The sequence below is a fragment of the Dendrobates tinctorius genome, unplaced genomic scaffold (genome assembly GCF_039654945.1).
Source record: "Dendrobates tinctorius isolate UK_male_01 unplaced genomic scaffold, ASM3965494v1 ptg000111l, whole genome shotgun sequence".
Classification (NCBI taxonomy): Eukaryota; Metazoa; Chordata; class Amphibia; order Anura; family Dendrobatidae; genus Dendrobates; species Dendrobates tinctorius.
The window spans coordinates 43885162-43897296 of record NW_027361779.1 but is presented as its reverse complement, the minus strand read 5'-3'; the positions used below and the strand labels follow the sequence as shown (position 1 = coordinate 43897296).

The 12135-nt window shown below is 44.1% G+C and overlaps 1 protein-coding gene across 2 annotated transcripts in view; it reads right to left on the bottom strand.

Moving 5' to 3' along the window:
* Positions 1-12135, bottom strand: part of PHIP (PHIP subunit of CUL4-Ring ligase complex) — a 412470-nt gene that overhangs the window by 150147 nt on the left and 250188 nt on the right. For both annotated transcript variants that reach the window (XM_073589700.1, XM_073589702.1), the window contains exon 23: positions 937-1162. In XM_073589700.1, the coding sequence (XP_073445801.1) occupies positions 937-1162 (226 nt within the window). The remainder of the gene's footprint in view (positions 1-936; positions 1163-12135) is intronic.

Below are 12135 nucleotides of genomic sequence, written 5' to 3'. Positions count from 1 at the left end.
CATGTGCAAAAAAAAAAAAAAAAAAAAAAAACACATCTACTATTAACGCACCACTTGGCTTTTTTTTTTTATTCACCGCTGGAGTGGTGCTGAAAATACAAGTCTCCCTGACCCCTGTCTGATATTCACCTTTCAACATTCTCATCTGCTTTTGCCATCGCTCCGATCCGCTTGTGACCTGCCAGCTGCTCGAGTGTTTAATGGAGCAAGCCGTTGGTTACTAATCAATGTACCGTAAGTCCATGACAGCCTCGTTCAGGTCTCGATAGACTTGAAATGGGAGCTTCTGACTTCCTGCCAGTCAGAAACTGAGTTCACACAAAACAGTGAAGAGGCTGGAGGGTGACTATATGACATGGCACTTGCGTTTAACCCCTTAACGACCAATGACTGATCTATCCGTAACTGGACACCACTCCCTGTTTGGTGCGGGCTCCGGTGATGAGCCCACAGCTTTCTTGGCACATGGCAGCTGTTTTGAACAGCTGACATGTGCCGCGAACAGCCACGTGAGGAATCATGATCCTCACACAGCTGTTAACCCGTTAAATACCGCTGTCAAATGCTGACAGCGACATTTAACATGCATTTCTGGCCATCGTGACGGAAATCCGCCCACCGATTACCCCCGTGGAGGCACACTATTTGGGGGCCATATGGACGCTCACACTGTATTTCAGGGGCTATGTGGGGGTTCATACATTATATAGGGGGATGTCAGCATACATCATTCTGCTCAATATCAAGTGATACAATATAAAAATATTAGAATATGTTAATATTTAGCAGAATTATTTTCTGCCTATTGGTTCAGCCCTCCACAACAGTCACAGCCTCTCATGTGTCCCATCAGGAAAATTAAATTGCCCACCACTGGGTTAAACCCTATGAATTAATTGGAAAATCAATGTAGACTCTTGAGAAACGGTATCTAACCTTTTTCTTTCTTTCTTTTGGTTTCTTTTTCGTATGAGAGACATCTTTTTCTTCAGCTCCTTTCTTCCTCTCTTTCTTACTTTGCTTCTGCTTGAACTTTTCATTGCTGTCTTCATCCTCAGAGCTGCTTTCTGCTTTCTTATTTTTAACTTTGGGAGTTTTCTTTGGCGGCTGCAAATTTATTCCTGCATCAGCAGTCCAATCTGAATAATCACTTGAGTAGTCACTGAGAAGAGTAAAGCAGTTTTGTTTTATTTTATTACCGCACTGTTACAGCTAAACTGCATACACATGTTCCAGCATATGTTTGAAGAAAAGAATGATTTTTGCTACTCATCGTAAAATCTTTCTTGGAGAACATAGGTAAACATGGGTATATTCTGCTGACGCTAGGCAAATAAAGTTGCTCATCCTCAGCAGGGTACACCCACCGACTGGCACAAAGCTCGTCAGTTAGTGAAAAAGCAGCAAACTATATACAGGCCAACATAGGCACCAAAAACAATGGGTGGGTGCTGTGTCCCCAAATGAAGGTTCCAAGAAATATTTTACAGTGAGGACCAAAAATCCTTCTTTATCGCTTTGTTGGCGGACACAGGTAACCATTGGACGTTCTAAAGAAGTCCCAAGAACGGGAACAGACTATCGTACTCAAATCAGGTCAGACAAGCAACTGCCGCTAAGGCTACTTTCACACATTAGCGTTTTTTAGCGCTGCGCTTCATGCGCAATAGAAACGCATGCAAAAACGCCTCATGCATTTTGCATGCGTTTGCTTTTTTAGGCGCATGCGTTTTAACCCGTTTCTAGCCATGTTAACTCTTAAAACGCATGCGATTCTAAAAGCAGGCGTGCGCTTTTTTTTTTTATCAGGTTGGACAGATCCAAAATGCAACAGGTTGCGTCCGGTGCACCTAATAATAATAATAATAATAATTTTTATTTATATAGCGCCAACATATTCCGCAGCGCTTTACAGTTGAACAGTTTCAAACACAACAGTCATAAGTAACAACGTTAACAATACAATAATTAAAGCGAAATAACCTAGGCACACACTACAAAAAAAACGCATGCGCACGAAAATGCGTACGTACGAACGCATGCAAACGCTAGACCATTCGCCCGCCATGTTAAACATAGGGGGCGCATGGACGCGCACGATGCACTGCGCTAAAAAACGCTAATGTGAAACCAGCAACACAACACCTTCCAACCTAGGCCGACATCAGCAGAGGCGTAGGTATGTACCCTTTAGAATCTTGCGAAAGATGACCAGGTAGCAGCCTTGAAAAATCTGTGTCTTGGAGGCAGTCCTGGAGGAATGAGCCCTCATTCCATGTAACTCGATAAGTCAATTATAGTTGAACAGATCCAATGGGCAATAGTAGACTTGGAGGCAGAAAGTCCCTTACGACAACCCTCAGGAATGTCAAACAAGGCATCCGAACACCTGAAAAATGCTGTCCTTGAGAGGTAGAGACGCAAGGCCTGGACTAGGTCCAGCTTGTGGAGAGACCTCTACAGGGGATGGGACAGGCAGAAGAAAGGAAGGACAATATTCTCATTGATGTGGAATGGGAAGATAAACCTTAGGAAGGAATGAAGGAACTGGTCCCAAGACCACCTTGTCCTGGTGTAATACTAGGAAAGTAAAGTGGCTGCTAATTCTGAGACCCTTCTGACAGAAAGGCTTGCAACCATAAAGATCACCTTACAGGAGAGAAGACGCGATGTACTGAATGGGTTCGAAGGGGAATCGCTGAAAAAAACTCAAGACTAAGTCAAGGTTCCACGGGTTCATCAGCAGACAAAATGGTGGCGCTCGGTGAGCAACACCCTGAATGAAGGATTTAACCTGGGGATGAAAGGCCAAATTACACTGAAATAGAATTGAAAGCCCAGGCAACTGACCCTTGAGAATACTGAGGGACAAACCGGACTCCATCCATGATTGTAAGAACGCCAGGATGGAAGAATGGGAAATAAGTCATGTGTGCTGTGTGACTATCCTCTCACCAGCAAAAAAAAGAAGATCTTCCAGGTTCGGTGATAATAGGTAAGGACGAAGGTTTTCTTGCCCTGATCATGGTCTGTATGACCTGGGGCGAAACAGCTGCCACTCTCAGGACTGCGGCCTCAAAAACTGTTAAACTGAGAGACCGAGAATTCTGGTGGAAGAAGGGACCCTGAGAGAGTAGGTCTGGAAGTTTCCAAGGTACATCCGCAAGTAGGTTGACTAACTCTGCCAAGGAGGGGAAAGAAAGCACACCTTGTTTGTACCAACAAGGTAGGAAGGCTGAAAAACTCTGGGCAGCACTACATGCAACAACTGAAAACCCAACTTTTCTGCTATTTGACGGTGCACAAGGCCACGAAATGAAGGATTGTGATCCATCTGAGACTCATCAGATCGAAGTCAAGAGTGCCCCACCTTTGACAGCTCTGAATCCATAAGACCTCTGACATGATGGACTTGCTACGTGTCCCCCCTTTTGGCTTATATATGCAAGGGCTCTGACATAGTCGGAATGAATGTGAAGTGGTCGGTCTGCTAGAAGTTCCTAACAGTGGAGAAGAGAGGTAGATGGCTCTTATTCCAGAAGGTTGATGAGAAGGGAGGTTTCCCCAGGGTACCAGCGACCCTGGATTGTGTGATAAAGGAAGACCGCCCACCCATCAGAGGAGACTTGCGTTCGTCATGACAACTTGCCAGTGAAGGGGAAGCAATGATCTCCCCTGATGAATGGAGGCAGAGAGAATCTAACCTGCCTCACTCGGAGAGGCAGAAGTATGGGGAGATCCAGAGAAGAGGACCTTTTGTCCCAAGCTGAAAGGAGGGCCTGTTGGAGGGGCCGGGTATGGAACCGCGCAATAGGGATGGCTTCCATCAGGACAATCATCTTCCCTAGGACTCTCATGCAGTGTCGAACAGACCGTGGAGAAGGGGGCAAAGAGCACAAATCCTCAGATGGAGTGCAGAAATCTTTTGCTCTGGAAGAATATCTTGAGTGAGCGGTATCGAACAGCAAATCTAGGAAAACTAGGTGCTGGATCCAGGGTGGATTGATTTAAATCACGCCGATTTAAATCATGATTTAAATCACGATTTAAATCAAAAGATTTTTTTCTATTTAAATCGGATCGATTTAAATCATGATTTTAATCATGATTTAAATCACTGATTTAAATCAAAAGGTTTTTTTTTAATATAAATCACGATTAAAATGAGAAGTGAGAGCAGTGTGCATGTGCGCCCATAGTTACACGGACGAAACTAGGGGCAACGATCTAACGCCAGGGTGAGGGGGGGACCCCAAAGTAAGTAAAAATCTTTTTTGTTTTACTATATGGCAATAGGTAGGTGTTTAAAAGCAGCATGTCTTAATTGTATAAACTATTAATAGCCTCCACATTTTGTTCATACTGCCCCTTTAATTCCACACTTCTAGCTTGGTTTCAGTTTTGGTTTAGTTTCTTTTTCCCTGCATTCAGTTGACATGCCCAAACTTGTTGGATAGTCAGCAGTACTTGGCTCAGGCTGTAGTAACAATCAAACTTCATAAGTGATCTGTGTGAGCCATGGCAGCAGGTCGTAAGAGAGACCCTATTTGGGTTCATTTTGTTGAGATGCCAGCAGCAGATCTTGGAAAGAAAGGTGCAAGAGCAAAGTGCAAATACTGTCAAAAGGATATCCAAGGACTTGTTTGCCGTTTGAAATCACATTATGAAAACTGCAACCAGAAGGGAAATGAAGATGTTGATAGTGATACAACTAATGTCAATGAACCCCCACAGCTTCTTATGCACCAGGAGCCTAGTACTAGTGGTAAGTCTGGCAATTAATTTACAACCTATTTTTTTAACAGACATTTTACTGGGATGGTTAAAGTCTATGAAAAGAAAAATGATTTAAATCAAAAAAATCTGATTTAAATCAAAAAAATCTGATTTTTTTGATTTTTTTTAAAAAATCAAGATTTTTATCCACCCTGGCTGGATCGGGATCAGAGATGATTTTGCTGTGTTGACTACCCATTCTAGATTGGTAAGAGTGTCCAGAGTAACCTGAAGTTGATACCTTTTAATGGCTAACTGAAAAGATGGTAACACATTGCAAGCTTTCGAGACTACTCAGGTCTCTTCATCAGGCTAGACTAATACAAAATCTGAAGTCACATATTTATGCACAATACAGCCTAGAAAAAATGCAATAGATAAGACAAGTGACGTGAAGCAGAACTATCAATATGGGAGAGGGAGAAACATAAATATAAACATTGGACCAGTTCATAGATAAGGAGTCCGGATGTTTTATGGTCCTCTGATTGGGGTCTAGTTCTGTGTTGTGACCTGTGGCAAAACATTTCTGTATCCCTGATCACAGCAGCGTGGATATGAAATTGCTGGTATTGAAAGGTAACTTCAATTCTCAGAGAGAGAGACGAGTTTGGGAGTACAAATTTATGACGACCTTTGACACTCTCAGTGCTGGAATGAATGTGTCGCATGGATTTATGTCTTTTTACATCAATTAAGGAATTTCCTTTTAAAACCGTGTGGGGGCATCACAACACAGAACTAGACCCCAATCAGAGGACCATAAAACATCCAGACTCCTTATCTATGAACTGGTCCAATGTTTATATTTATGTTTCTCCCTCTCCCATATTGATAGTTCTGCTTCACGTCACTTGTCTTATCTATTGCATTTTTTCTAGGCTGTATTGTGCATAAATATGTGACTTCAGATTTTGTATTAGTCTAGCCTGATGAAGAGACCTGAGTAGTCTCGAAAGCTTGCAATGTGTTACCATCTTTTCAGTTAGCCATTAAAAGGTATCAACTACTGAGGACTCTCAATCCTGAATATTTTTCTATCTACTGGCTAACACGGTACAAAGATATACATCTTTCCTGTATCAGAGTAACCTGAAGACTTTCGGAACAGACGGGCCCTTGATCAGGTGGTTATCCAGGGAGCAAATGACTACAAACCCCTTGGAACGAAGAATAGCCATGACAGCTGTCATAAACTTTATGATCATCCTGGGAGCAGAGGCGAGCCCGAAGGGGAGAGCTGTGAACTGATAGTGTTCTCCCTGAAAAGCGAAAACAGAAAATCATCTGATGTGCTAAGCAGATCGGGATGTGGAAATGGGTATCCTGGATGTCCACTGAGCAGAGGAACGCCTCCAGTTCCATAGAGGCAATTACCGAGCGGAGATATTCCAGTTTAGTAGCTTGAGATCCAGGATTGGAAGAAGAGAACGGTCTTTCTTTGGAACCACAAAAAAATTGGAATAGAAACTCGAGAAGCCTTCCAGAGGAGAGAGTCAATGGCTTTGAAAAAAATGGGGACCTGAGATGTGATCCTTGGAGGGCGGAACATGAAAATATGTCTGCATGGAAGAGAAGAGAATTCCATCTTGTAACCTGTGGTGACGATCTCCTTGAGTCAGGCGTAATAGACTATGGAGCACTACACGTCCCGGTAAACATGACGGCCATCCACCTTGAAAGAATTCCCAGGTGGGGGGTGACCCGTCATGTCAAAGAGAAACTATTGGATCAGACACTAAAGGGTTTGCCAGAGCGGCCCTTAGAGCGCCATGATGGGGCAGGCTTGAAGGACAGTTTCCTTCTCGCTCACTGGGCTGTGTGGACCGATATTGCTGGGAGGAGGTCTTAGAGGAAAAGAAATGACAAAAGACACTAAATTGAAGAGAATGTCTCCTGATGATTGGACGTTTAGGCTCAGGCTGGGGAAGAGAGGTACTCACCCAAAAAGTAGTGATCCCTGAAAGGGGAGATTGGTAAGGGACTTTTTGGATGCCAGGTCCGCATTCCAGGCCTTGAGGCAGAGGATTCTGCATATGGCTACAATATTGCTGGTAACACGAGCAGAACAGCTGACGGCTTCAAGATATTTATGTGTTGTGGGCAACCAGGTCTGCAACATCGGCCAGTTCGTCTGGTGAGACCACTGATAAACAATGTCGAAGGAGCTTTGCCCAGGCAGACACCATCTTGGCTACCCATGTGGAAGAGAAGGCAGGAAAGAGAGGCACAAGCAGCTTCAAAGGCAGACTTGGCAAGAGCCTTGATCTGTCAGTGGAGTCCTATAGAGAGGAGCCATCAGGAAGTGACAGGACAGTCTTAACAAACAGGTGTGAGACTGGAAGGTCCACGGCAGGGGATTTTACCCATTCGCTGAGGAGATCCGGTCTGAAAAGATATCCAACTACCTTCTACCTGGGAAGCGCATTTTCGGGTGTTTCCATTGTTTTTCAAAATATTCCCTCAAATGTCTTGTGACTGGAAGACACTCAGGAAGGGCGTTTTGCCTTTTTGAATGAGACAGAGTGATGAAGGGCAGGACACTACTCCTCTTTAATATTGAGGGATTGATTGACGGCAGATATGAGGCTGTAAACCGAATACTGGAGTTTGGTATGTGTCTAGATCAGAATCTGATTGGAAATCAAGGTCAGACCCCGGTGATACATCAGGGGAGAAGGAGTGGGACATCCTGGAGGATGTAGAGGTAAAAGAGGAACTGGAGTGTGTCCGCTTCTTGGACCTTATTCTTTGCCAGCTATGCTGAGGGTGACAAGATAGGTGCCTGTGATTTGTCCTAGCGGCTGACAGGTTAGGTCAGTTACCGATTGAAAAATAACAGCTACACCGGAGGAGGGGGTGTGCTCTCATCCCAGGTGGCGGGGAGCTTCTGTGACGCTTGAATGATGGAAGGGGTGCAATCTGGGCAGAAGGCCGAGGCCTGACATGTTGGCCACTTGTTACAGAGGTCACAGGCGTAGTTGATAATAGTGGGAGAGGGACGAGAGAGAGACTCCTTAGGTCTGGCTGTATGTAGATACTGAAAAATAGTCGGCACTCCAGTTGGTATCGTGGTGCACGTGGAAAGAATGATTCATCCAAGAAAAAAGGAAATCCCGGCACTCACGTGTTTATTTAATTTGCTTTATTCCACATCACAGCAAAACGTTTCAGCTCATCCAGAGCCTTTGTCAAGCCGGGATTTCCTTTTTCTTGGCTATATGTAGAGGCCCGAGTGGGGCTGCAGAGAAGGGCTGAGCCTAGAAAGAAACCACAGCCTGTACCCGGTCCTGAGAGCAGAATATCATCTGGGAAAGGTCTGTGTGCCTGTTAGAGAGAAGGCAGGTCCTACGGGAAACACACAGTGAAGCTGCAGTTGGAGCTACAAAATCACCAAGCCGGAAAGAAGGATGGGGAGGGGCGTAGACCTGGAGCGCTAAAAAAGACCACACTGTGGGAAGAAAATACAAGCGCTCCCATATAAGGGAAAGTGCAAGCAAGAACTCTCAAGCGCTGATTTAGCTGGTGTGCACGAAGGGGGCGTGAACAGGCAGACGCTGTAGAGGAATGAGCCAAGTGCTCCCATATGCCGGAGAGCGCGCACGTCAGCCCTTTAGTGCCGATTGGCTGGCGAGCACGAGGGAGGGCCTGAGAAGCCAGGGAGTACATTTTTCTTAAATGTTAACGGGTAGAAAAGAACATGCGGTGAAAGGGGCAACAACTGGATCATCCATAATCCCTGTAGATGCCTCCCCGCCGCATTGACGAGTAACTGTAGAGAAGAAGGTGAGGGACGGTACCTGTCTGGTTGAGGTCCCGACTCCCTCTTCTCTAGCCAGAAAACAGAATCAAGAGCCCCAAGGTGAGGAAGGGGGTCACTGGAAAAGAACCGGGCGCCCTCCTTCCCACATTGTTGTGGACCAAGACGGTGCAGAAGACAGTGTTGACCCTGAGAAGGGAAAAGCCCTATGAGGAGTGACCACAGTCTTCCTCCAGACATCGCTCCGAGGAGAGGGCTGAGGTGGGGAAAAGGCAAGGCATTATCACCACAAGCCACACCGAGACACGCTTGAAGTGTCAGGGAGCAAGGTTCTGTTTCGCAGAACAGAGGGATAAGATGTGAACAGCACCATACTGTTCCCTTGGTCGCATACTTTGGGATAACAGGGTGGAATGTTACACCCTGTTACCCTGAAGAGAAGAATCAGAAAAACAAAGCAAAAAGGTTAACAAGTGATGAGCGAACGCATAGCAGATGTTCTCCAAGTATCCTTGGCACGCTCTAATAATATGTTCGAGTCCCTGTGGCTGCATGTTTTGCGGTTGCTAGACACTCACAACACAAGCGGGAATTGCTCAACGATCCTAGCATGTTGTTGTGGCTGTCTAACAATAGCGGGGTCTCAAACATATTATTCGAATACTCCCAAGATACTCGGATAACACTTGAACATGCTCGAATAGCAGGTGTTCTGAGCAGGTTCACTCGTCACTATTAATAACACAAACAAGGTGACCTAAGGAGAAAAAGATGGATCTGGGATCAGATCCCGGTGTGCCTCCTACTGCCAGTAAGCTAAAACTGACGAGCTTTGTGCCAGTCAGTGGGTTTACCCTGCTGAGGAGGAGCTAACTTCTGCCTAGTATCAGCATCTCAGCGACAGCAGCGTACACCCATGGTTACCTGTGTCACCCAATGAAGCGATAAACTCCACCCAAATCTTTCTTTATCAATCTGATTATCTTTACTAGCAATATCTAAACTACAAAGATACAGGTACAAAGGAACAATAGTTGTAGTCTTTGCAATTGGGGAAAGACAATATTCAGAAACCTATAAGACTATATTACGGGTGCGGAAACTTCTTGAAAAGTTTTTTTTTCCTAAGCCTAAAGAAATATGCACTGGACATCTTTTACAGGCAAATTCCACATATACTACCTGAATAACTTATTAGAAAATAAGCAAAAAAAGAACATATGCAATTGGCTTTTACAGAGAATCTGTTAGTAACATCAACCCTCCTAAGCAGTCTATATGTGCATGCATGTCATAGGAAGCTGAATAAAATGATACATTGATATCTGCGATCCGATGTTTTATTCCAGAGTGATCCACATTTTTCTTATTTGTATATGAGCCGGGCCAGATATAAATCTGTATGAGAAGCTGCCTCCAGAGCTTATTTTAACAAAATGGAATGTTACCCAGTGTAAGACACGTAATTAACACAGAACAGTAAAACTGAACTTTGTCTCCTTACAAGCACATTCGTTGCAGCTCTCACAGCTCTGCTGTATTGCAATGAGGTGGAAGCTGAAGAAATGTTAGAGATTAATCACAAACAGCTCTGCAGTGAGATTAGGAGAGCAGACTGTCAGCCATTACACTAGTAAACATTACATGACACACTGGTAACTGCCACTTTTATTTAACCCCTTCACCCCGAAGACTGTTTTCACCTTCCGGACCAGGCCAATTTTTACAGTTCTGACTAGAGTCACTTTATGAGGTCATAACTCTGGAACGTTTCAATGGATCCCAATGATTCCGAGACTGTTTTCTTGTGACATATTGTAATTCATGATAGCTGTAAAATTTATTTGATATAACTGGCATCTGTGAAAAAAACGGAAATTTGGCGAAAATGTTGCAATTTTCAAACTTAAAATCTTATGACCTTAAATCAGAGTCATATCGCACAAAATAGTTAATACGTAACATTTTTCACATGTCTACTTTACATCAGCACAATTTTGGAACTTTTTTTTTTTTTTTTTTTAGGTAGTTAATGGATAAAAGTTGACCAGCGATTTCTCATTATTACAACAAAATTTGCAAAACCATTTTCTTTTACGGACCCCATCACATTTGAGGTCACTTTAAGGGGACTAGATGACAGAAATTACCCAAAAGTGACACCATTCTAAAAACTGCACCCCTCAAGGCGCTCAAAACCACATTCAAGAAGTTTATTTGCACAGTTTTAGGCGCTCCCTCAAAACGCATCTGTTCAGAGCAGCCTATCACTGATCAAAGTCATTGTAATGTGTAAGTGTGCATGTGTAGCCCATTCACTATCTCCATATATCCCTCACTCCCTCAAGATGGCTGGACCATCATTGTAAATACACCCCTGTACTTTGTATCTCTCACCTCATTGTAGATTGTAAGCACTCCTTAATTATTGTATTGTTAACGTTGTTACTTATAACTTGTGTTCTGAAACTGTTAAACTGTAAAGCACTGTGGAATATGTTGGCACTATATAAAGATTATTATTTATTAACCATTCAGGTGCTTCACATGAATTATTGGAATGTGGAAGGAAAAAATATTTATTTTTCTTTGACAAAAACTTTCCTTTAGACCTAACTTTTTTTTTTTTTTTTTTTTTCTCGCAAGGGTAACAGGAGAAAATGGACCACATAATCTGTTGTGCAATTTATCCTGAGCATGCTGATACCCCCCATATGTGGGGGAAGTCTACTGTTTGGGCACACGGCAGGGCTCATTAGGGAAGGAGCGTCATTTCACTTTTTGAATCTTAAATTTGCTGGCATAATTAGCAGACACCATGTCATGTTTGTAGAGCCCCTGATGTGCCAAAAACTTTGGAAATCCCCAACAGGTGACACTATTTTGGAAACTAATCCACTTAGGGAACTTATCTAGATGTGTAACCGAGATGTGGAAGGAAAAAAAAAACCCACCATGGTTACTTAACGGCAGCCGGTTTTTCCGGAACCCATGACAGCACACCTGAGAGGGATCCGCTCCGCCAGGACAGGAACCTACTAAAATATAAGGGGCGGTACCTCTCCCCCCGCTTCAGTTGGTTACAGAGCATGAGAGGACTTCCCGGTCAGTTACATGTCTATCCAACACCACATCACAAAAATACACCTTACTAGCGTGCACACCCATACGGTGAAAATACGGGTGGCTGTCATGGGTTCCGGAAAAACGGCTACCAGTAAGTAACCATGGTGGTTTTCCCTTCACCCATAACAGCACACCTGAGAGATTTTTGGAGACTTCGAAACACCTTAGGGAGGAACCACCGCTTGCAGCACCCTTCCACCAAAGTTTAAGTCAGCAGAGGAGGATAGGTTTAATCTATAGTGTCTAAAGAAGGTTGATGGTGAGGCCCATGTAGCGGCCTTACAAATTTGATCAACTGATACCTCTGCCTTTTCGGCCCAGGAGGTCGCCACGGCTCTGGTGGAATGAGCCTTCATGCCGTCAGGAATCGGAACACCACTAGCTGAGTAGGCTACACTATTGGCCTCCCTAAACCATTTGGCAATAGTCCCCTTTGACACACCGTAACCCTTTCTGGCACCCTGAAAGGCTAC